The following is a 25456-nucleotide window of genomic DNA, read 5'->3' as shown; positions in this document are numbered from 1 at the left end:
TCATAGGATGCCGCAGACGGCACCGGCGTCCTCGGAGTGGTCGCAGTTGTGGACGTCCCAGAGGATGTGGGAGCAGCGCAGCAGCGAGGGCTCGTGGCCCTTGCACTTGAGGTTGTCGAGGAAGATGTAGCCGGTGCCCCGGCCGTAGCGTGCCTCCCCCCAGGCCGCCACGGCGTGCCCGCAGCCCAGCTGCCGGCACACCACCTTGACGTCCCACAGGTCCCAGGCATCGTCGCACACCGTTCCCCACTGGGACAGGTAGAACATCTCCACGCGGCCCTCGCACCGGTGGCTGCCGTTCACCAGGCGCAGGGACCCTGCAGAGGGGATGGTGTGAGGCAGGACATGCCCGTGCCCACCCCATCACTGCACCCCTGTTCCCCCGCCTGCCACCGCCCTGGGACAGCAGTACCCGTCAGGCCAGCTCCCCGCGGCTGGGCAGATGTCTGCTGCTCCCCACGGCTCCACCACTGCCTCCGCACAGGCAGGAGCACGAGGGGGTGACCACAGGGAATCACAGAATCACAGAATCACAGAATCACAGAATCACAGAATGGTCGGGGTTGGCAGGGACCTCTGTGGGTCACCCAGTCCAACCCTCCTGCCGGAGCAGGGTCACCCAGAGCAGGCTGCACAGGACCTTGTCCAGGCGGGTCTGGAATATCTCCAGAGAAGGAGACTCCACAGCCTCCCTGGGCAGCCTGTTCCAGTGCTCCGTCACCCTCAGAGGGAAGAAGTTCTTCCTCATGTTCAGCTGGAACTTCCTCAGCTTCAGTTTGTGCCCGTTGCCCCTTGTCCTGTCACTGGGCACCACTGAAAAGAGTGTGGCCCCATCCCCCTGACACCCACCTTTCAGGTATTTATCAGCTTTATGAAGTCCCCTCTCAGCCTTCTCTTCTCCAGGTTGACCAAGCCCAGCTCCCTCAGCCTCTCCTCGTAGGAGAGATGGTCCCATCCCCTCATCATCCTCGCAGCCCTCCGCTGGACTCTCTCCAGTAGCTCCGCCAGCGTCAGAGCTGGGGCTGACCCCCAAAGCATCGTGGTGGGTGTTCGCGTTGGAGGAACAGAGAGTAAACTCCATTCCCGACTCAGCCTTGTGGTCCATCACCTCCTCTCCCCACCGAGGTCCATCACCTAATAGCCCATCACCTGAGGTCTGTCACCTCCTCTGCCTGGGCCAGCCCTGGGAGCACCAGGAGAGGCCACAGTTGAATGGTGCCACCAGTACGGCTTTTCCCTCTCCTGTGGGTGCTCCAGGTCAGTGCTCCAGGCACTGCCGAAGCCGCTGGCCTCTGCCCACACCACCCTGTGCCAATGGTGAGCGTCCCCAGGGCTGGCACCACGCCCCCCGTGATACCTCGGTACCTACCATCCTTGGGACGGGTCGGGGATGATGTGGTGGTTGTGGCAGTGGCTTCTTGGAAATGGTCTCCAGCATCATCAGCGCCTGGGCAGTAGGGAAGGGGTGGGAAAAGCGACTCAGGGGAGCCCTGTGCCCCCCAGGGCTGGGTCAGAGCCCCCAGCAGCGTGGGGCTGGCTGGGGACGGATGCAGGGATGTGTGAGGTGGGATGTGCAGCCACCGTCCTTCCAGGAAGGTGCACAAGCAGAGACCAGAGGTGGTACCCCCGCTCCGTCACCGGACGCCACGGCACCCAAGCCCACTGCTGTCACCCCATGGGCAGGAGGAACCCCAGGGTCTGGGGGCACACATTCACCTGCCACCCCATTTTGGGGACCCCATTTCCCACAGCCAGCCTGAGTGAAGTCGAAATACCCCCTACACCCGTTCTCTCGTTGGATTTCCACGCCACCGAGCCAGGCGTCAGCAGAGACCCGGGGACCCCGAGGCGGTCACATCCACCCCCCCTCCCCACCCGGCTGGTGAGGGAAGACCCTCGGGCAGGAACTGGTGTCCACGGGGCTCGCTCCCGCTCTCACCTCGGCAAATGACGCCGGCGTCCTCGTGATGGCCGCAGTTGTGCTGTCCCCAGCCCAGGTGGAAGCAGTCGGCCAGGCGAGCCTCGCCGCCGCCGCAGCCCACGTTATCCAGCAGGACGGGCCCGCTGCCGTAGCCGAAGGAGCCGAGGACGGTGGCGGCGAGGGCAGCGCCGCAGCCCAGCTGCCGGCACACCACCTGGGCGTCGGGGAAGTCCCAGTCGTCGTCGCAGACGGTGCCCCACGTGCCGCGGTGCCGCACCTCCACCCGCCCGCGGCAGCTCCCGTTCCCATTCGCCAGCCGCACGCCGCCACCTGCGTGGGGGTCCCCGGCACAGGCACGCTGCCGGGGGGACCGGGGCTCCGCGGGGCGTCCGATGTCCCCCGATGACCCTCCGCGGGAGGGGGGTGAGCCCCTGGGAGCGTGGGGTGAGCCCTGGGGATGTGGGGTGAGCCCTGGGGGCATGGGGTGAGCACCTGGGGGACAGGGTAATGCCTGGGGGTGGGGGGTGAGCCCCCGGGGAGCGTGGGGGGAGCCCTGGGGATGTGGGGTGAGCACCTGGGGTACAGGGTAAACCCTGGGGTCATGGGTGAGCCCTGGGGATGTGGGTTGGTCTCCTGAAGATGTGGGGTGAGATCTTGGGGGCATCGGGTGAGTTCTGGGGGGCAAGGGGTGAGCCCCTGGGGTACAGGGTAAACCCTGGGGTCATGGGTGAGCCCTGGGGACGTGGGGTGAGCCCTGGGGATGTGGGTTGAGCTCCTGGAGATGTGCGGTGAGATCTTGGGGGCATTGGGTGAGTTCTGGGGGGCAAGGGGTGAGCCCCTGGGGACATAGGGTGAGTCCTGGGGAAGTGGGGGTCACCCACTTGCAGCACGGGGTGACTGTGAGCACAGAGTATCCCCTGGGGATGTGGGGTGAAGCCCTTGGGTGCATGGGAGGAATGCCCTGACAGCATGGGGTGAGCCCTGGGGATGTGGGGTGAGCCCTGGGGACATGGGGTAACTCATGGGGACATAGATGAGCCCTGGGGATGTGGGGTAACTCTGGGGGGCACAGGGTGAGCTCTGGGTACGTGGGACAACCTCTGGGGATATGGAAGGAGCCCTGGGGGCATGGGGCGAGCCCTGATGCTGTGGGGTGAGCCCTGGGGAGGTGGGGTAGAGCCTGGGGGCATGGGGCAGCTCCCTGGTGGGGTGGGGCGAGCCCTGGCAGCGTGGGGTGAACCATGGGGTGCCGGAGATCCCCTGGGAATGTGGGATGAGCCCTGGGAGAATGGGGCAAACTCAGGAGGTGCAGAAGGTCCCCTGGGAGGATGGGGTAACTCCCGGGGCTGTGGGGTGAGCCCTGGGGATATGGGGTAACCCCCCCAGGGACGTGGAGCCGGGGGGCCCCTTGCAGCAGTAGCAGCGTCTGCACACTTACTTTCCTGCTCGAGGGTGAGGAAGGCGGTGGTGACCACCTCAGTGGCCTGGGAGGGCTGGTCCCTGCTGTCTGTCGCTGCTGGGACAAGCGTGGGGACACGTGGGCGTTGGGGGGTCCACCTCCAGCACCCGCTGCCCCCAATCTGGTCACAGCTAGGAGCCTCCAGCACCGTGGTGACCCCATGACAAGATCCTACTGTGGGCAACGTCACCCCCCGAGCCTCACCGACGCACGGTGGGACCCCAAGGTGACCGTGCTGGGGTCACGGGAGGACGCAGAAGGTTCAGTCACCCCCTGAGAGACCCCAGCCCTGGCTATGGGCTCCTACCTGTGGCCGTGGCGGTGAGCGTCTCTTCATAGTCCAGGGTCATCGAGGTGGTGAAGGACGTGATGGTGGACGTGTCCAGCCCTGTGGTGACACAGAGGGACAGAGGTGACACGAGGGGAGTAGCTGTGAACTTGCTGACTCCGGGAGGCAGACCTAGAGTGGTCTGGGTGCTCCAGGGTGACGGGGAGGGAGATGGCTTGTGTTCCCCCCGCCAACCCTGCTGCCCACATGCTGGAGATGGTGCTTCTCCAGCCCAACCCAAGCGCCGAGGTCCCACCTGCAGTGCCGAGGGGTCCCTCGCTTCTCCGCGTTCCCAGGAGGTTGATCAGGCAGGGTTCGTTAGCTCTAACACTTCGTTTCTCCCCTGCCCCACCACGCAAGGGCCGTGCGTGGTGGTGCCATCGGCTCTGTGCCCGGGCGAGGTGCCAGAGGGGATGGGGACATTTAGGGAGGAAAGGACCAGCCTGAGAAAATTGTCCCTTTTCTCCGGCATCAGCCTCTTTGTTCGGTCAGAGTGGGAGAGGGAAAGCGCCGGCACTGGGTGCTCCCGTCATTAGCCGTGATAACGAGGGAATTCAGGGGGATTATTAACATTATGAATGGTAATCAGCGGAGAACGGCAGCAATATGTCATTTGGGGAGGGGAGGGGGAGGCAGGCCGGGCCTGGCAGCGTGCCGGCCCCTGGCAGCCGCGCGCTCCTTCCGGACGCGGGCAGCTCGCTTTCCAGCCGGCAGAGCGGGGAAGTGGCAGGCAGGCAGATGCATTTCCCTTGCCAATCGCTGCTCGGGCCGGGTCCCAGGCTCTCGGCGCGGTGTCGCAGCCTGCTCCGGGGCACCAGGGTGACAGCAGATAAGGAGAAAGGATGCTCCCGCCGCGGAGAGCCCGGGTCCCTGCCTGACCTTGGGCACACCAGCATCTCTCTGAGGCCATTTCTCCTTGGGGACCAGGATGTCCCTGGATCTTTTCCCGCCCCGGGGGACAGCCCTGAAGGCTATGTTCTGTCCCAGTACCTGTGCAGATGACCCCAGCATCCTCGTGGTGCCCGCAGTTATGGATGCCCCAGCCGAGGCTGTAGCAGGCGGAGAGGAAGGGCTCGCTACCGTCGCAGTTGACGTTATCCAGGAGGATGTGCCCAGTGCCGTAGCCGAAATAGGCGTTGCTCTTGTATTCCAGGGCTTGGCCGCAGCCCACCTGCTTGCACACCACGCTGGCGTCGCTCAGCCCCCAGTCGTCGTCGCAGACGGTGCCCCAGTTCCCGCGGTAGAAGATCTCAACCCGGCCTCGGCAGGTGTCGGTCCCGCTCACCAGACGGATGCTGCCGTCACCTGGAGGGTGGCACCAGGCGGTGAGAAGGACGTGGCTTTCCCCAGGAGGTCACCGCGCATGCCACGGCACGGCGATGCCACCGAGCCCGCACCCGGCAGTGCCCAGGGCAGCAAAGAAACTGGGTGAGAAACTGCGGGGAAGGGGCGAAGCTTTAGGGCAGCCTGGCTGATGGGAGCCCTGGTGAACCTCTGGCACAGGGTTTGGCCGTGGCCGGCGCAGCGATGGGGTCCCCAGGGCTCTGCCTCTCAGAGCCGGAGAGTCAGGGTGCTTCACGGAGGGGCAGCGGGTGACAGGTGGGGGGTGGGAGGGTGGGGGACACTGCTCTCTCCCAGCCCCGCAAGCGACGGCCGAGCAGCTTACTTTCCCCGTCCTGTAGCGAGGCTGTGAGGGTCCTGCTCGTCGGTCCTTCGCTGGCTTGCGTGGGCGAGAGCTCTGCGAAGGGAAGCAGAGAGGTGGCATCCATTGCTGCCCACGAGCCGTGTCCTGCCCGCTGCCCGCCTCGCCGCTCCCCCGGCTCGGGCACAAGCACACACCACGGAGAGCAAGAGGGTTTGCACCAAACCAGCCCCAACGGTGAAAGAAAGAAGGGTTGGGAGAGAAAGAGGGGTCTGCAGCTCCACCGCCCTGCCCTGGCCAGAGTTCTCTGCCCAGCTGTAGGTGCAGCAAGGCGGATGGAGCCAGCACCTTGGCTGCTGGCGTGGTGGGAAGCTGAGCCCGGCGGCATGGCACAGGGACCTGGACTGAATCGCAACGCTGTGCTGAGCTGTCAGGAGTCAGGCTCCCACCTGTCATGGGGTCTGGATTCAAAGTCGTGGCATATATATAGGAAAAAAACAGTAATATTTTGATTTTCCTGCTGTTTTTACCTATCTTTCTTTTGCTAACAGTGTAGTTTCAAGCTACCATATTGCCCATCTTATCCCAGATCCTCTCCTGGGCTGGTGAAATTATCTGAGGGTGGTGCGGGGAGCTGGATGGGAGTAGAGCCGAACGGTCCCATAGCCGGCCACACACGTGCCCAAAGGCTGCAGGAAGCATCCTGGGCAGCCCAGGCCACCGACACGGCAAAGAGCTGGTGGGCTCCATGCTTTCCTTCACAACCACAACAAACAGCAAGCTGGCTCTTTAAAGCTTCCACACAGGACGGGTGGGAGAACCTTCCCTAGGAGTCTGGTGCTTGGGTCGAAGTCCTGCATTTCCTCTGAGAGGCACCCCAGAGCATCTCCTGGTCTCCTTCGCTACCCAGGCTACAAATACCCAAGGGCTCAAGGCGGTCCTCTGCCCTCAGACCCATCTCCCCCACCTCTTTCTTCAGTTCTTCCACCTCTCCCCTCCAGCAGTGCCTTGACTTGAGGTTCCTGCTCAATCCACGACCTCCTCTCTCTGGTTGCTGCTGGTCCAACCCACCAGCCAACCCAGCAGCCCTCCCTTCCCAAGCCCTGCTTCTGCAGGACGCAGGGATTCACCGAGCAGTTGCAGCCATGGCCGACCCCTGGCTCTGCACAGCCTCACGTTTAACAGTTGTTGATGCATGGCTGGTGAGCAAATGCTACATGGCTGTGCCGGAGGAACGTGTAGGGTATATCAAGGTCAGCACGGAGCCGTTCCACTTTCACATGCCGAATTCAAACGCTTTCCACTGCTTTTCTCACCTTTAGGAACATTTCCTACTGACAAACTCAGCAGTTCAAAGCAAGGCAAGTCAAAAGGGGAAAGAGCAGTTGGGCAGCGGCTGACTCAGAGGCAGGAGCGTGGGTGGGCTTGTGCTCTTTCCTCAGGGATCATGCTGGAGAGGTTGCAGATTCCCTGAGATGGGAGTGACGGGGAGAAACAACCAGGCTGGTCACCCTATGGAGCACCAGCATGCTGAGCTGGGAGATGACCTGGATTGAGGAAAGGGGTGGAGGAAGACTGTGGAGGAGGTTTGGATGATGAAGGCTCAGAGGAACAGCCTCTGAGGTACAACCTGTGGGCTCCCTCAAGACATCTGCAGACACCAGGGCTTGCAGCACCACAGGCACCCCCCCGCTCTTCTCGCCCCCAGGAACCCAGCCCCGTTACCGTTGCATACGACAGCCACGTCCTCGTAGTGGTAGCAGTTGTGGATGCCCCAGCCGTGGCTCCAGCACTCGCTCAAGGCTGCCTCCTGGCCCTTGCAGTCCACGTTGTCCAGGAAGATGGGTCCGCTCCCTTGGCCGAAGGTCATGGCAGCCGGGAGGGTGATAGCGTGGCCGCAGCCCAGCTGGCGACACACCACGTTGGCATCCACAATGTCCCAGTCGTCATCGCAGACCGTCCCCCAGGAGCCGTTGTAGAGGATCTCCACTCGCCCCTGGCACCGGCTGGGCCCATTGGCGAGCCGTATCTCTGGGAGCACGGGCAGAGAGAAGTCCGTCAGCAGGTAACAAGCCCACGCCGGGACCGGGAGGTGACAAACACTCGGTGGGTGTTACGAGGAGGGCAGGAGCCCTCTCTGCACCAAATCTCTGCTTGTTAAAGAAAACAGTGACCCTTCGCTGTAGCACAAGGCAGCTGTTGGCTTGGTGCTACCAATCTGATGGTGGGGCATGGGCTTGTCTTCATCTGCTGGAAGCAGAGGACAAGAAGACTCAACACATCTCTGCATAAATGAGATGCACCATCACCCCATCATCTCGCCTACTAATGGCCTGGGCAATAACCCAACGGGAGAAGAGGAAAGCAGACACGCCGCATCATGTGATGACATGCGATAGGTGACAAGTGACGAGATGCCATTAGCTAATTCTTATCAGCCTCCACGAACGCATCTGGAGCTGGTCCCACGTGGGAGGTGGTGGGATGGAGATGATCTCTCAAGCTGCTGGCGATGGGGAGCAGGCATGCAGGCGCCCCTGGCCTGCCTTGTCGAGAGAATTACTCGCTTGGGCATGACAAATGGCGCAGGGACAGGGGGTCAGCTGGGGGTGGCAGAATTCCCCTCTCGGGATAAGAAGTGGAACAGGGATAATAGAGAATCTCTATTTCCTTCCTGTAAAAGAAGTTTAGCATTTTGTTGCCACTTCTTGTTCCAAATCAATATGCTTCTTTTTTGAAATTCCCCAAACCCCATTTGAAAAAAAAAATCCTTTTTTCAACTACCAGGGTTCCTAGAGAAAAGAGGCTTGAAGAGAAGAATCTCACCTGGGAATGGCAACAGCACGGGCTCGGAGGTGGTGCCTGCAAGGGAGAAGCCAAGGGTTCAGATCTCCCCAGCGTCCTCGCAGCGAGCAGAGGAGGGATGCAGCTCAGAGGATGACGGCAGAGGGATGTGGGTGGGCATGGCAGGGACCGGCAAGACCCTGCAGCCCCCCAGAGCTTTCCCTTTTCTGCAAAGACGCAAGGTTTGGAGGGGAAAAAGAAACAGCCTGGCTCAGGGCATCACTTCGTCTGCTTTGCGGGTGGGGAAGCCGAGGCAGCAGCACGTGGTGTGAGGGACTGTGGGTCTGCGGTGGGACTGTGCTCCGAGCACCGGGTGAGCTGTGTGTCCCCTCGCCCTCAGCCCCGCTCCACCTGGGCTCGTGCAGCTCCCCGAGATGAAGCATGGCCGAGGGGTGCCGCGGGCTGCCCTCACCAGCTCCCCGAGAGCGAGCCGCTCCCCGGCTGGCACGGGCATTGCTGGCTCTCAGACAGGAGGAGACTTTTCCTTCCCCTTCTCCTTCCTCCCCATCCCATCGTCTCGGCCAGCAGCTCCTCCGACGGAGCCGGTGGCTGGCAGCAGCAGCCCTGGGTGGGTCGTGCCTTGGGCTGGGTCTCGGGGACCTTCTTGTCTCCCTGGCTCTGTCGCTGACTCACTGTGGGCCCCAGGCAGCTCCCGCATCCTCTGGCCCCGTGCCCCATCTCCCCATCGAAAACTCAGGGAGTGAGATGGGAATGAGGAAAACCAATCCTGCCTGGCACAGGAAACTCACTGGGGATCTCCTGATGGCAGGAATCATAGAATCATAGAATCATAGGTTGGAAAAGACCTCTAAGGTCATCGAGTCCAACCATCCGCCCAACACCACCGCGCCTGCTAAACCATGTCCTGAAGTGCCACATCTACACGTTTGTTGAACACTTCCAGGGATGAGGACTCCACCACTTCCCTGAGCAGCCTGTTCCAATATCTGACCACTCTTTCAGTAAAGAAATTTTCCCTAATATCCAACCTAAACCTCCCCTGACACAACTTGAGGCTGCTGCCTCTCATCTTATCGCTAGTTAGTTGGGAGAAAAGACCAACACCCGCCTCACTACACCCTCCTTTCAGGTAGGTGTAGAAGCGATAAGGTCCCCCCTCAGCCTCCTCTTCTCCAGACTAAACAGCCCCAGCTCCCTCAGCCACTCCTCATAAGACTTGTTCTCCAGACCCCTCCCCAGCTTTGCTGTCCTTCTCCGGACATGCTCCAGCCCCTCAGTGTCCTGCTTGTAGTGAGGAGCAGCAGCAGGGAGCGAGACACTGGGATGGACAACAGCAGCCGGGGAGCTCCATCCGTGGCCAGGAGCTGCTGCCCTCTCCAGCCACCCCAGCTGGACCCAGGCAGGCTGGAAACTGATTCTGTGATGCCGGCGACGCTGCGATGCCAGCATCGCTGGGGATTAAACAGGTGAGACCAAGCGAGCAGGGAGGGTGGCTCGCTGAAGGAGAGGACAGGGAAGGACACAGCAGCCCCGGGGGCTGGGTAACAGGAGAGAGGTGATTTGGATCACCTCTGCACCAAACACCTGGAGACGCGAGGCTTTTTAGGAAGAGCTTTTGATCCTGGTTTGTATTGATTTTTAACACCTAGCCCACAGTGCCAAAAAAGCAGTGGATAAAAAGGACTTTGTTAAATATTCAGCATTCATCACCCTTTAAGTCAAAATCAAAGCTCTGAAATATTCATTTGAGAGCATCCTCCAGCAAAGTCAAGAGACACCTGAAAAAATATGCCTGGTATGTCCACATTAATGAGGAACGAGAGGAAACCGGCATTTTTGGAAAAGAGAGAGCGCCGTCCACGGTTCTCTGATCCAGCTTCAGAGAGCCGAAAAAAAAAGAGGAGAACTAGCTCAGGTAAACACCTTCCCTTTCAGGGCACAGAGCTGCGTAAAACCACCAAATGGGAGAACAAACCACCTTTCGTTAGCGACTTAGCCATGCCCGTTAACGAAGAGGAGAGCCGGGCGGTGCAGGGGACAGCGGCAGAGCCACCGGGGTTCCCCGGGGTCCCCACGTCCCAACTGTGGGCGCAGGCGCTGCCACCAGCAGCTCGGGGGGGGGGGGGGGGACGGGAAGCTCCAGCTGAGGGGGTGGGAACCGTAAAACCTGATTTAATCCAATTACGGTGTCTGACTGCACCTTAATTGCCTGCTTTCTGGCTGGCTTTGTCTCGGCCGGGTTTTGCTGAGGCAGGAAGGTTCTACCCACCTCTGGCTGTAATTACACTGATGAAGTTGCACCAGGATAATTACGCTGCCGCAGCGCTCGTGCGTACGCTCGTTCGAGAGCAGGCAAGGCTTTTTCCAGTTCGATTTAAATGCTTCCCAGTCTGGCCGGACAGCACCTGCCAGGAGTGGCTGGGGACCAGTGTCTGCAGTGATGGGTGCTCATCCCACCCATCACCTCGGCAGGACGGGTCCCACAGCTCCCATCCCTCGGCCATCAGCATCATCCCGGCAACGCTGCCGGCTCTGGGGCTCAGAGCTGCGCCGGCCCCATCGCTGGCAGCTGCCTGCTCCAGCCCCCTGCCTGCCCTGGATGCTGAACTCGCCATCACGCACAGGTCGTGGTGGGAGATAAGAGCTGAACTTGCTCCCTACATACTTGGGCGTGCTGAGCACCGTTGGGGACATCGTGACATTCCTGCTCATGGCTCTCCATGGAAAAAATCTCCTGCCCACAAAGCCAAGGCTGGGAGATCGTGGGTGCCTAAAATCCCCCACCACCACCACACCACGCAGGGCCTCACCTGTGGGGCCGAGGAGGAAGAGGAGGAGGAGCATGGCTGGCATCAAGGAGAGAGGCAGCAGCCCGATGTCCGACCTCCCCGCCCCATGCCGGCTGTCCGGACAGGGACCGAGTCTCATCGCTGCACTGTGGTCCTCCCACAGATGGGCGTCTGGAGATGGTTGTGCCTGAAACATGCAACAGCAGTTAGTGGTGGGGGCCAGGAGAGCCTTTGCCCCACCAAGGGCCACACAGGACCTGCAAACCAGTCCCTCCTTGGCACTTGCTGGAGCAGTGACCAGGAGACATGTGAAAAATTCTTCAGGTTGGATTTATTGAGAACAAGAGATATTTTTTTGAGTGGCAAGATGAAGCTGCAGGGCCGTACCCCTCCCATGAGACAAACCTGGAAGCAGCAAGAGCCTCAGGGCTGGGCTGCCGTACAGGCAGGATGGACCTCAAACCCAACAGGACACCTGAATGCTGAGCCTCGGAGCTCTCACGCGGGGTCTTCAGCCCCCAAGACGTTCAGGGAACCGTGCTGTTTGCATCCACGTGGAGCTTGTCCTTCTGTTACCTCTGCAGGAGGTTACGAGCACAGCAGCACACACATAGCACATACCCCCTGCCACACACGGGCAAAGCGGGGGACACAGTAAATCCAGGCAGAATTGGGAATCCCCATCCACACAAGCCTGAAACGTGCTTCCTAAACCACAGTGTGGACCTGGTACTCCAGCAAGTCACTTCCCACAACCCCCACGGAGAGGGAAGGTGTTTCACTTCACGCCAGCCAGGCTGCCCGCCCCATGTCCCCCCTGCAAGGCTTCTCCGGCTCTGCTGGTGGTGAAAGCTTGTCTTGAGCCCAGCCTGGACACAGCCGTGGCCAACGCTCTGCTTTGCCTTGGCTCCTTTCCCTCTGGTGCTCTCCTCTAGCAAGATCCTGGAGACCATGTTCATCTCCTCCTGTGTGAAGAGGGGATCTGCTACACAGATGACACAGCCTCCCTGCTCCCAGGGGCCCTTCCCAGTGCCCAGCCCGCGCTAGGGTCCCCATGGGGTCCCACCAGGCAGCATTTGATTATATCTGGCACCTGAGCTACCACAATGTCCCGTCCGGTGCCTTGCACCCATCTTGCTTCATCAGCCCGTGATGAAGTAATGCAGCCAAGAGCTCTCCTGGACAGTGCTAATCCCTGGCCACCCATGGCCCCCAAGACCTCCACGCTAACCACCCAACACGAGACCTCCCTGCCTCGACTGACATGTTCCTGGGGGCTTTACCCAGAGGCCACCGTTGTCTCTGCTCTTCATCATCCCATGGGAAAAAGCAGGGAAAGGCATTTCTATGGGAAGACAAAAATTCCTGGGGCCTGACAGGACAGCCTCATTCACCTGGGGGGTGGAGACGCAAGCTCCACGGGGACTAGATGGAAAGCAAACAGAGAAGTGTCAGGCAGAAAATGAGGGAGAGATTAAATAGCGTAAGATGCCATTTCCCCTTCATTTACTGCTCCCTTCAGAATTCACTGCTGAAGCCGTGGATTTCTAGCTCCGTAGGGCTCGCACCCTGTTGGGGAGTGGGATGATCCCGCTCTCTTTTACGCCTCTGGGAACCCAGAGCAACGTCCCAGTGGTCCCAGCAGCCGGCCTGACAGCAGCACTGGGCCGGCCGCGTGCGCTGGTGGAGGAGTGCCATCGTGAGGATGCTCTCACACGCTGGCTATAAAGCCGGGCTGGAAGTCTCAGCTAAGCAGAGCCCTAAAATTAGACCGTCCAACCCACGCGAGCAGCAGCATCTCCTGAAAGGATGGGCCCCAACTGCTGCTGCCAGAGGCAGCTGCTTATGGTCAGAAACATGGGAAAGGACATCGAAATCTGCTGGATCAGTGACCAGATACCCTCACCGTGGAAACCCCTGACCCAGCCTTTCCCTGCTCCTGGTTTTCCGACGTGGAGGCAAGGGGTGGGAAGAGCTGCTAGGTGGGACCACATGCGAGTCCCATGTCCACCCACATAAGGTCCCTCAAGACCACGGGATGGGTGAGCTCTCACGTCTCCAGACCAAACCTTTGACTTTGCTGCCTGCACCAGTGAGAGATGATGGCAGACCAAGGCTTTCTGTGTGCACCAGTAAGGGCTGATGGTGGCACAGTGCTGGAGGTGCAGGATGGAGCCCCGTAACACCTCCCTGCTCTCACCGCTCGGCTCCCGCTGACCAAGCCTCGGGAGGAGACCCGCCAGCAGACAGACGGCACAGCGATGGGGGATGGAAACCCATCTACTCTCTAAGGTGGTGTTTTTCAATACTCCATTCATGCCTCCTGCAGCACTGAATAATGTCCCCTTTTGTCCCGCCGGCCCTCCCTGCTCTCCGGTGGGGCAGGGCTGACAGACGGCCCCTCCGCTGCCCTGCCCCGGCCAAGCCCCTGCATCGCGTCCTGCTCCCGGGGACATTGTCATCGCAGGCCACTTTTGTGCCGGAGCCAGCGCGTTCCTGCTCCCTGGCAGGGCGGCAGCGGGCATTAACTGCTGCAATGCTGCGTCGTGGCCGTCCCCAAAAAGGTAAAACCCAGCTTTCCTTCTCTGCCTGCGCTTTTCCACCCGCTTCTCCATCCTCACCCCAACGCTCGGGGTTTGGCTGCCAACTGACCCCCCTTTCCTAGCACCCAGGGGTGTTTGGGCCCTTTAAGAATGTCCATAGATTAAAAACTACTTTTAAGCCATAATAAGCCATTGTGGCATGACAGCAAAGAACAGCATCCCTTTCAGAGGGCTGCTGAATGTAGGTTTGTGAACGAAGGTCTTTCAAGCTGTGAGGTGTCTTGTAACACAGACCCCAGCCATGCATCCACGGAACGAGCAGCGAGCCCCGTACCAGCCCCATCCCACACCAGCGCTGACCGCCGCGTCCGATGCAAAACTTACAGGGCAGGAGCACGGCTCTAGCGTGGGGCGCAGAAAGCCCCTGCTTTCGCCCCAAGTAACAGACAGCCCAGCAGACACACTGTGCCCAACCAGCTCTCTGCCCTCGGTGAAAACTCCCCTCTCCCACCCGGACATGAGACCCCACGGGTCCTTTGGTCCTCTTTTGGTCCCCCTTTGGTCTCTTTTGGTCCCCCTTTGGTCTCTTTTGGTCCCCTTTGGCCGTGGCTGGGCCGACCCCCCTGCTAGAAGAAGCTGTCACTTCTTCCACTTTTCAATTATTCAAACAACTTAATGAGAAATCACAGTCCTTCAGCCACCACCGCCCCATCAGATCGTTATTTGTAATTACCACGCTGACCTGAAGAAAAGCATCAGAAATTCACATACCTGTTTGGTATTTTCTGTCCAGTATAAAGATGGGTATATCAAATCCCAGAAATAACTATTCTCTTTTGAAGTAAAGGAAAGAGCTGGCTAATTAATTTAAATTTTTTTAAAAATAATTATTGAAATGAATATTCCTTCTTATCCCAGGAGAGAGGTGAAGGAGATAAGGCAGGATTTTTTTCTTGAGGTGAGATTTTGCTTAGTAAATTAAAAAAAAAAGACAAAAAAAAGGAAGATAGAAAGGATCTCATCCATCAACCGAACTGCTCCAGCCCGTCTTCTCTTTGCACCTTTGGGGCTGGATGGTGGCTGCTGACTGCTGGGTTACAGCTCTAGCGCAGGACGGCAGCCCTGCGTCCCATCCTGGGGCAGAACATCCTGAAAGCAAAGGAGAAAGAGAGGGAGGAGGAGGAGGGGGAAGAAGAAGAGGAAGAAGAAGGAGGGAGGGAGGAAGAGAGGGAAGACCTCTAAGGAGACATGGCGGGGAGGGAATGGCTCGGGTTTCAGGAAGGTGGGCAGGGACACATCCTTAAATTGGGTGCTGGCGTGGGTTACGCCTCAGGGGAAGGGAGAAGCTGTTTCAGAGGATTTGGGCTTTTCATCTCCTTCCCACCTCCCTCCTTGGCTTTCTGAATGCTCACCTGGAGAGGAAGCCAACAATAACCATCTGGCTGGAAATCTTTCGGTCGATGCCTGAGCCAGCACAGGGGTGCAGTGGGAGGGGACGATCCCCAGGCTCCCACCCTGCCCAGGGGACTTGGGGACCGCTTGCCAGGAGCCCCACTCCTCCTGCAAACCATGGTCCTCCCTGCCTCTTCCTGGGCAAGAAAATGCCTTCAGAGGTCCTTTATTTCAGGATTTATCCTGCCCGGCCATCCAAGGCAGCTCTGCTGAGGACATCAGAGAGGCCTGCCACGTCCTTGCGGTCTCAGCCCGTGGTGAGGCATGCCCACACCTCAGGGCTGGAAGCCTTTCCCACCCACCTCCACCACCTTCTGTGCTACACATTCATGTTGTCTTCTTCAGCTCCTGACCGGGGCATCTTTCTTTATCTTAGAAGAAAGTGTACACTTAATAATTTTTAACCATTATAGCCTTTTAACTATTTTAACCATCATTGCAAGTAAAAGTCTGACAATGCGAGACTCTTGGGTCTCAGCAGCCTTGAAGTCGAAGGAAAAAGGACCCCCAAACATAACGAGTTTCCCAGTCTTGTGAATTCTTAAGCTCCCCAGCAATTTTAGGAGTCTGAAGTCCTTTTTGGCTTTGAACAAGTCAATCCTGTGATCAACAGGATTCCTGCCCTCGCTTTCGCAGGAGGCAGCAGTTGCTCTTGCTGCTGCGTTGCTCATTTGCTCCCACACAAAACCCAGACCCTTAAATTCCCTTAAATGACTGAACTTTGTGTTTCAACTCAGCACAAAGCAGGCTCTGGCTACAACTGTCACTAACTGCATGGCTACCCATCTGCCAGTACTTTCTTGTAGAGATTCAGTAATTAGCAATTAGGCATTTACTTTTTATTTCCCGGTAGCAGCAAAGTTCTAATTAGCCAGCTCGCAAACGCAAGTTTCAAAGGTGCCTTTTAAGTCTGTTTTGCCTAAACTTTGACAAACTCTCCGCCATCCAGGCTAGCTGCCAGGACCCGCAGGCTGGAAATCATCAGCTTCAGCATCGATCCACATCCAGACTTTGAACACCAGGAACGCAAACCTCCCTAAACGTAAACACGCAGGAGTAAGGTCAGCAGCCCGAAGATGCTCTCCGCCCTGTCCATGATATCTCAAGCCATTTGAGCAGCATCTCAGATATTTTCCGTGTCTACATCGCTACTGCATGTGCTTTGAGTGGCTTGGCAGTACCAGACTACGGGCTTACACCGCTCCGAGGAGGAGAAAACACAGCCAGCCTTATTCAAGGAACAGCCACAAATAAGAAAGGCTAATTATAAAATTCCACCGGGCAGCAAGGCTGTTCTCTTGTTTGCCAGGAAAAAAAGTTCTTTTTGTGTGTTCGTGATGATCCTGCTGCCTAGTCACTCAGGGACTTCGGTGATGCTCATGGGAGAGCGGCTTCTGGAGGGGTCAGGGCTGAGCAGGGCCATGCCCACGTGCCCTCAGCATCTGCCACAGCTTCCTACAGCGGTGGGGTGGGTGGCTTCCACAGCAGCTTGGTCATGGGTGGGAGCTGGGGAAAAATCGTGGCTCACACATCTGCAGAAAACGTGGAGCCTCCAGGAAAAAAAAAACAGATTTCCCTTTTCAATTAGCTGGGAAAATACCGAGAGGAGAGATAAACCCATTTATATGTGCTACCCCATTGCCAGGAGATATGTCGGTGATTTAGAAGAAGAGCTTGGTGTCACGTAAAAAAGCCACAAGCTGAAACAACAGGCATCTTTTTGCTGGCAGGAGGAAAGGCCGGGGCTGTTCCTCAGGACACCGGTTGCTGTTGCGAGCCATTAACTGGTTTACAATGAACGAGCGGTTTCCCCTGCTGATTGCTGAGCTAACTCACCGGGTATTTATGGGTTTCCTTCCTGCTGCCGCCTGTGTTTTTGGGAGACCCAGCTCCAAGGATGCTGTGCCTGCAGCGGGATGGAGCCTCCCCTCCTGCCATGCCTTCCTCCACTCCTTCTGCTGCTCCAGGGCATGGGCAGCGGATGGGACCCTGCGCCGTGGGGTCCCAGGAGAGGAGCTCTTGCAGCCAAAACCAGCAGGCATCAGAGAATCACAGAATCATTCAGGTTGGAAAAGACCTTTAAGATCATCAAGTCCAACCATCAACCCATCACCACCAGGCCTACCAAACCATGTTCCGAAGTGCCATACCTACACATTTTTTGAACCCCTCCAGGGATGGTGACCCCACCGCTTCCCTGGGCAACCATAAGGGCAGTACGAGAGCATTTCGGTTCCCCTGGTGTCAAGCCCTGCCTCAGTGCCACTGGAGTTGTGGCCCTAGCACACCTTTGTGCTATTTGGTAACCCAAGTGCTAATTTTAACGTATTTTCTGGCAGCTGGTAAGTACCAAAGGAAGGGCAGGGCTGCGGAAAGGGCAGCTGCAGCCCCCGAAGAGGCTCAGCATAGCCCTCAGCTGCACCGAGCTGGAGTTCAGGGAGAGGTACCCATCCCCTCCCCGGACAAAATCACCTTTGTTCCTCCCTGTAATCTGCTTCCTGACCAACGTGCTGCAGAAACCAGCCCAGCCAGGTGACAAAGGGCAGCCCAAGGACGCGGCGCTGACAGGCAGCTCTGAGCTGGGCAGCCAACCCATGCCACGGGCTCCAGCCGGCGTCCAGACCTGCTGGGGAGCAGGGAGGGACCGTAGGGTGGAAGAGGGTTTGGGAAACAGGGAGCTGGGTCCCTCCAATCACCCAGATCGGTCACAGCTAAGGCACTCGCGAGGGTATGCCCATAACTCCCTCCCTTTTCTGTGTCTCCTCTCATGACATCTTACATCTCTGGGGTGAGACCTCACCCCACTCTGGGGTCCCGGCAGCAGGATGCTCTGGGACAACAGCCGCTTGTATACAACTTGTCTGTTGGGACCAGCACCCGGTGGCTTCCCTGCCTGCGTCGGCCAGCACCGGGGAATACGGGCAGCCCAGTTCTGCTGAAGCATTACTGGTGTTAGATGGGACTGCTGCAGCCACAGCGTCCTGCTTTGAAATCAAGAGGAGAGGGCTCGAACCGCTCCGAAGCGTGCAATGGAGAAGTGGTGACCGGCATGGGGACAGACAGGGTGGACATTGCCAGCTGCCAGTGTGGGAACCTGCGTGGGATGGAGATGCCGTGTCCAAGCCTGACATTTAGAATCATAGAATAGTTTGGGTTGGAAAAGACCTATAAAGATTCATCTAGTCCAGGTTGATCCAGAAAGGATCATGCGGAGGGACGGATCGCGTTTTCGGCTGCCGCATGGCGGAGTGTGCACTAGGTGGCACGCACTTTCAGGAAGAAAGGCTGGAGGCAGCTGGAGAGGCCATGGGCTTGGGCAGAGAGCGAAGCTTGGACCGTGCCAGCCCTGGGGACCTGCTGGCTTTGGGGGGCCCCAGCAATAGTCAGAGCAGGCAAGAGGCAGAGCAAGGAGAGGGCTGTCCGTAATTAGCACTAATGGTGAGGTGAGGACAGCCAAAGCACAACCCAAAGGACTCAGCATTGCCAGTTTCTTGGCTGGATTTTTCAAAGGCAGGGATGGAGATAGACTTTTTATCAGGGTCTGCAGTGACAGGACAAGGGGCAGGGGATTAAAGTGAAAGAGGGTAAATTTAGATTGGACATAAGGAAGAAATATTATATGACGAGGGTGGTGAGACACGGGAACAGGTTGCCCAGAGGAAACTGTGGATACCCCGTCACTGGAAGTGTTCAGGGTCAGGTTAGATGGGGCTTGGAGCAACGTGATCTGGGGGAAGATGTCCCTGCCCATGACCAGGGATTGTACTAGGTGGTCTTCAAAGGTTCCTTCCAAAGCAAACCATTCATGGATCTGTGATTTCCCTGGAGCAGGCAGGCAGTGGGGCGCGGGGAGGTTAGCAGAGCTCACAGAGCATCTCCCACACCTGCAGGGGCCAGGGACATGTCCCCTTCAGCAGCCAAATTCCAGGTGTCGGAGAGCAAGGTCACCCAGTAAGCGCGGGATGGCTGTTACAGATCCCATCTCTGCTTTGTCTAATCAGTCCCTGGCAGGGACCAGCAGCAGCTGCTGCAGAGGAAAATGAAGCAAAATTTCACCTATTATCCTCTGCCTGCAGAGGAATTTCTTCATAATTCCTGTCACTTTGGGTTTGTCTGCTCAGGGAAATTAATCTGAAATCAAGTGGGCTGTGAATTCCGAGTGCCGCAGCAACCCCGGCATAGCTTGGGCAGACAGGTTTCTAAGTGGCCGGGCTGTTCCCCAGAGCACGAGGCCAGCCCTGGCAATTTAACAGCGCCTCAAGCAGCAGGTTTGATATACATGAGCGTAGGACCTGGAGTCAAAAACATGTGAGACGGAGCAGCCATGGAGAAATTAATTCGACTGCCTCCCAGCCTTGCTGCAAGAAAAGAAAGAGGGAGAAGACAAGGACTTGGCTAGATACCCCCGTGTGCGGACGGCTCAGACAGAAGATGATCCTATGTTGGAGGACTCGCTGCTTTGCAAACTGGTTTGAGAGAATGTAGAGAAGGTGGTTGCTGTGTGTGAGCGCGGGAAATAAGGGATCCAGATGAAAAAAAGCATAAGGGACTATGTCCAACTCTGAGGATCGTCAGGGCAGAACTCATATCAAATATCATATCCAATATTATTGCAGGGAGTGTGGACCATGAGGTCCTTGTAAAGAACAGACAGGGTCCATAGGGAGGGCTGGACATGGAGGTTCACCTTTCACGCTCGAAGAGCATCGAGCATCTTTACAGCCACCCTCACGCAAAATAGTTGAAGGAATCTGTGCAGCGGGGTCTGGTGGTCTCGGCTGTTGGTCAGGCCCAGGATTTGTGTTGTAGGTGGTGGTGCCTCAGCCCTGCTGACCCCTTGCAGTGTGTGGGACCCCCATGGCATACAGCTGTGGCTTGGACAAGTGAGGGGGAGGTATGAGGAGGACTGAGGTCCAGCAAAGCGCTTGCGGTGCTGAGATGGGATAACTCAGCCATCTACCGTGCCCCGCAGAGCCTTCCATGCACCCTGATGCAAGATGTCCTAGCAGATCTGCTCATGAATCCCAGCTCAAAAATAAATAATAAAATATATTAATAAAAATAAAATAAATCCAATGCACTTCTACATCCTTCCCACAGCTCAGCCACCACCTGGCTGGTCTTTCCCCATCGTCCAGCCCTTCCCTTCTCCCGGTAGCTACACCCAGGGCACCTCTGCTCTTCCATAATGCTGTAGACACCCTGCAGTCCTCATCTGTATCAGCCTTCAGACCCTGTAGTGTCGTCCAAAGCCCTCGCCCAGCTTCTCTCATCAGCCAGGACTCCTTGCTCCTCACCTGCAACACCTCTTCATCTTCCAGTCACACCGGGTAGCTCTGCCAGGCTCGATATAATCTGTGCTTCGCCATCCTCCATTCTCCCTGAAGACTTCTCCTGTGTAGGATCAGAGGACATTTAACGCCTGCCCACCTGTGCCACCACGCAGATCAGAACCTGCTCCTGGCACGGCTGTGTGAAGAGTACCAATCTATTTTTCAGGCTTGTGTGTATTGAGGCAGAAAGGAAAAAACCCTTCGCATCGCTCTTTGGTTCATTACGACAGCCAGAGGAGACAGGAATTCTAAGCACCTGAGTCGTGAATGTGGAACTTATTGCTTAAACAGACGTATTACAAGCAGGCTATCAATCACATTTGGCAATTATTAGTACTTTGTGAGTATTTTGAACTCAAGTACGTGACAGTCTCATCCATCCTGGAACAGAGAAATCTGGGCGTTTGCATACGGGGCTGAGCTGCAGGGAGATGCAGCTCCGGGGGATTTTTGCCGCAGCTGCAGTGGCGATGTGCTCAGCGCCTGACATTTTCTGTAAGCAGAAAACTGACCCTATAGGAGCTCTGTAAGGATGAGTCCTGGGTATTTAACCCAGGAAGCGGAGTTTTATGGTGTTCCTCCACGCCTATGGTGTAAGGTGGCTCTAGATGGCATTTCAGTATAATTACTGAGTGTTAGCGTAAAGTGCTGCATTTTCACAAGCCTTCTGGAGCGCGTCGGGAGCAGGTGCCCCATGGCACGTCGCAGGTGAATCCGTCCCGCTGGGTGTAAAGTCCGGGGAAGTTTAAAGTCGTTTTGATAAGGACTGGTGAACGCCTCCCGGTTTTGAAAGGTCTGGGGGGTGATGACTTCTGAAGCAGCCCTCGAGGGGAAAGCCCAGGTGGGGTCTGCCCTACCTCTAACCCAGGGTTAAGCAGCAACCCACCCGCCTGCACGTCTTCCAGAACGAAGGCGATCTCTAAATAAGCACACACCTCTTGCGAGGGGTCTGGTCGGGGGCAGCGGGCAGCTGGCAGGGCGCAGCGCTCGATCGTTGGAGCTACCCGCTGCGCACGGGCGTTGTACGTGACAGCCCTCATCGCGCGCTCGGACAGCGAGCGCGGCAGCAGCCTTCAGGGGGCTGTTTCTGATTTACGGGGACGTAAACGAAACTGAAAATCCCTCTCTTCCAGGCTGCAGCTGAGCAGCTGATCGATCCCCGGCTGAACCCGGCTCCGGGCAGCCATGGCCCACCCAGGACTCCAACATCGCCTTCAAGGGGATCAGCTGGTGTCACACTCACACGCTCTCTCACCCAGTCACTCACACTCACTGTCACTGACACTCACACACTCACACCCGCTATCACCCACTCACACCCACGCACGCACTCTCACACCCATCGTCGCTCCCACTCCCTCTCCCACTCCCCCGCCCCCCCGCCCTCGCCCCGCCGCCCTCGCCCCGCCGCCCTCGCCCCGCCCCCGGCCCTCGCCCCGCCCACCGGCGCTTCCGGCCCCGCCCCCCGCACTACATCCCCCAGGCGGCCGCGCGGGCGCACGCGCGTTGCCTCCCGCCGCCGCGGGCCGGGACGCGGCAGCCCCGCCAGCGCCGCCGGGACTCGGGGTGAGGGGCGCGGCGGGCCGGGCGGGGCCGGTATCCGCCTCCCGTGGCGCGGAGGGCCGGCGCCGTCCGTGAGGGGCTTCCCGCGGGGCCGGTAGCGACGCGCGGCCGGCCCGGGCCCAGCCTGCCCCTTGCCCGGGCTCCAGCCCGCTGGGAGCGGCCGGGGGGGCGGCCGGGCCTTCCCCTGAGGGCCCGGGGGGAGGCGGGCGCGGTTCCCTTCGCACTGGGCCCCGGCCTTACCCCGGGGGAGCGGGGGGCGGGGGTGCCGTGCCTGCGGGGGGTCCGGGGGCTGCCGAGAGCCCCGGGGCCGGCCGGGGTCAGCGGCTCCCCTCGCAGGGCTCTGCGCTGCGCTCCCGGCCGGCTGGGAGCCGGGGAAGGGCCCTCCCGGAGCCGCCCGCAGCCGCTGGGAAGCTGGAGGAGCGCTCCGGACCTGGCCAGGTTTGCACCCCCGCAAGCGAGCGGTCTCCCCGCCAGCAAACCGGGGGCCCCGGTGCCCGGACGGACCTAGAGCGGGGTGCGGGGCGCGCTGCGGGCCTGCCCTCGGGGGTACCTGCGCGCTGCTCCCTGCCCAGCTTTCCTGCCTGACATCACCCTCTGCCCAGCTGATCCGCAGCAGCTTGGTTCCGCTTGGGTCTTTTATTTTCTCCTCCAAGGGGAGCTCTCCTGAAGCTTGTTTTGAGTGGAAGGAGTCCAGCTTTAGAGCGGCCGGGTTTTATTTCTTCTGTTCTTTTGGCTGTCAGCCCAGCCGCCTTGTGCTGCGAGGGTCAGCCGAGGCTGGAGGAAGGCAGGACTGCCGAGGGCAGAGCGGGGCGTGCGGTGGGAGCTATTGCAGTGTGTGGTGTGGGGGGTGCGGTGGGAGTTATTACTACCCTTCTCTGCTGCCTTGCTCTGTTCGTACTGCTGGGTCGCTGCTCGCTGTTGGTGCTGGGTGCTCGTGTACAGGAAGATGTGTTTAGGTATGAGCTACCTGGCAAGAGCTTCAAACCTTGTCGGATTGCTGTGTTCGCAGCTCGGGTTGCGCTGGGCCCAGAAGTGCAAATCGGATGTTGGGGGATGGGGAATCTGTGGGGGTCCTGGCTGGGTGATCTGGGGTCAGGGTGGCACAGGGTGCGTGTAGTGCTGCTCCAGTCGTGCACCCTGCGCTGGGTCACGGGCTTACTGCAGCCCCGCTGCTTCATGGTGCTTTGTGTGCTCTCCTGCTCCGTCTGTAATCTTTTCTCGTGGGCTCTTTGTAGCCCTTCCAGTCCCGTCTCTTGTGTGGTGGTAGTGGCACTTAACAGATCCCTCCTGGGCACCCTCTTTTCTGAGCAACCTGCTGAAAAGTTTCTGTTTTACCAGTCTGGTAATTTTTATTTTTTAAACTCACTTAGCTCAAGGGCTCCTGAGGCTCGCTCTTTTCCAGGTACAAGGTAGCATATGATTTAAACTTTTATCAGCACGGGCAATTTCAGTTCAGAAACTTAGAAAGGGACTTGGCGTTTTTAGAAGTCATCTTAGAACCATGAATTTTAAGATCCTGCATTTAAAGCGAAAGAAAATTCTGCTTTCTGGAAGTAGAACAGGTTTGAGAATGAAACATGTCTTTCAGATGCTTTAATTCCCACCTGCCCCTCCTCAGCTTTCTCACCACCATTTGCTGGAGCGTGAGGAGCAGGGAGCAAATCTGCTGGGAAACACAACTGAAATGCAGCCAGTTCTTTGCCTGTCCAAGTCCCTGATTAAAGCTGTGTGGGCACATGTTTCAGAGGTTGTGCTGGGGCATAAAGATCTGACCAAACAAATCCATATTCAAGGTCTGAGCCTATGTTACAGATTACCTCCCAACAGGAGGGCAGTTGGCTGGAATATTTGAGTTTACACTTCAGGTAGTCAGGCTTTTTTTTTTTTTTTCATTTGAGGCAAGGTCTCCCATAGGATTTCTGACTGGAGCCAGGACTGTTTGCTGAATAAACATAGCTTTTAGGGGTTGGTATGACTTTTAGATTTTCAAGGCATTTTAAAGCTCAAGGTGAAGTGTTATAGTCCATGGGATTTTAGCAAAGACACATTGCTGCTCCCTCTGAGCTGCCAATCTTCCCAGGACGGAGCCAGCGTGGAGGAGCTGGTGCAGCTGAACTGCTGCTGCTGGCATCCAAAAGGCAGCGCCGGTAGAGCGGGACGTGTAACACATCCCGCACCGCAGCCGGCCATCCCGTACGGCTCTGCTAGCTGCCTGCCCCGAACCCTCGCTCCCTTGGTGTGACACAAGCGGCAGCCCAAGGGGGTAGGCTGAAAGCTGTACGAGCAGCTCTGCTGTTGAATTTCTCAGCTTTTAATATTTGTGCGCTGCTGAATTCACGGAGAGGGGCAGGGAACTGCAACTTCAGGCCTTTTCTTTCTCTTGTTTGCCTTGACTCAGGGACTTGTGTAATTTTGGCTTACTGAAGCTCTCCCGCATTCCTCGCTTCCCATTCCGTGCAAACAGCTGCTGGCTCAAGCAGCGTTCAGCAGCGTGAACTGGCAGGAGGCTGAAATACACCCCTTGCTCCTCCTTTGGACCAGCAATCCCAGTGCAGGAAATATTTTTTTCCGTTCTGATGGGGAAGCGAATGTCGGAGCACGCGACGCTCACGTGCAGCCAGTCCGGGCACCTTTGCGTGTGGTCCAGGGTTCAAAGCATCACTGCTGTCCGAGGGGGTGGGCAATGGGCTTTTGTCACCCAGCCGTTCTCGGCCAGTGTCCCAGCGAGTGCAAGGGGGTATGTGAAGGAGGTGGCTTTTCTGCTGGGATGCTCCCTGTTTTCCATTTCCTGCTGCTGTGTTTCAAAAAGGAAGGAAAACGAATCGCCAGCTCCCTCTAAACAGCCTCCCTCTCCTCTCCTGCTCTGCTTGTGGCTGCGGGACATGCAGATGAAATCCGGTAACAACAGCTTTGGGGGGAAAACAGTGTTGGTTCTCTGTTTGGGATTCAGAGCGCCTGATGCTGGTGGGTACAACAGCAAACCCTGCAGCCCTGCTTCGGCTCACGCTGGTCCGAGACGAGCACGGACGTGCCAGCGGTCCCCGAGGAGGAGGTGTGTTGGTGTGAAACCTGCCGTAAAAAGAGCTGACAGAAGCAGGTGTTGGGTTTGATACCTCAAGTATTAATTTGCTGTTTTGGGCAGTAAAACAACTGTCCTTGATGCATTGGGGGAGAGCGAATTACATCGAAAAGATCAGTTGCAGAGACCGGGGTCTTCTCTTGGTGATCTAGAATGGTTTGTCACCAACAGCAGTCGAGCCGGGGGTGTTCTGTAAAAATCTCAGAGCAGCTCATAAACTAATTTACAAGGAATTCTTGGAGAAAGTGTTGCTTTCCGCTTATAAATGCAGACATGTGGGTGTGTCTGTTCTTTGCTCGCTCTTTTTCTATTTCTTTTTTAAGCTAGCAAGCCACACGAGCATGATGGATGAGACGCTCCACAGAGCGTGGGATCTTCCCCCATCCGGCTGGGATGTCATTCTCTGTGCAGATGGCATCCTCCAGTGGAAGCCACCCACTGCTGCTCTGCCTCTTGGGAGACATGAACTTTCCATTTGACGGGAAGGAAGCTCATAGCTCCCTGCTGACTGCTGGGATTTAAGCGAGCAATCAATGACACGA

At 57.9% G+C, this 25456-nt stretch overlaps 2 protein-coding genes across 4 annotated transcripts in view; one reads left to right on the top strand and one right to left on the bottom strand.

Moving 5' to 3' along the window:
• Positions 1-11083, bottom strand: SSC4D (scavenger receptor cysteine rich family member with 4 domains). The gene is made up of 10 exons (XM_075440109.1): positions 10966-11083; positions 8177-8212; positions 7076-7381; positions 5375-5446; positions 4699-5013; positions 3688-3768; positions 3360-3437; positions 1940-2251; positions 1370-1447; positions 1-317 (listed from the first exon to the last, which is right to left on the bottom strand). The coding sequence occupies exons 1-10, from the start codon at positions 11081-11083 to the stop codon at positions 1-3; spliced, it is 1713 nt and encodes a 570-aa protein (XP_075296224.1).
• A 10695-nt stretch (positions 11084-21778) lies between these two features.
• DTX2 (deltex E3 ubiquitin ligase 2) overlaps positions 21779-25456 on the top strand; it is a 37973-nt gene continuing 34295 nt past the window's right edge. Inside the window, exon 1 of one of the 3 annotated variants that reach the window (XM_075440302.1) lies at positions 21779-21838. The gene's annotated coding sequence lies outside the window, so the exon portion shown is untranslated. Of the gene's footprint in view, positions 21839-22134; positions 22274-24801; positions 24888-25456 lie in introns of those variants that run through there. The other 2 variants (XM_075440300.1, XM_075440301.1) reach the window with 2 other exon arrangements.

The sequence above is a fragment of the Opisthocomus hoazin genome, chromosome 20, assembly GCF_030867145.1.
Source record: "Opisthocomus hoazin isolate bOpiHoa1 chromosome 20, bOpiHoa1.hap1, whole genome shotgun sequence".
Lineage (NCBI taxonomy): Eukaryota > Metazoa > Chordata > Aves > Opisthocomiformes > Opisthocomidae > Opisthocomus > Opisthocomus hoazin.
Note: the sequence above shows the minus strand (reverse complement) of the source record. Positions and strands in the feature narration are given on the sequence as shown.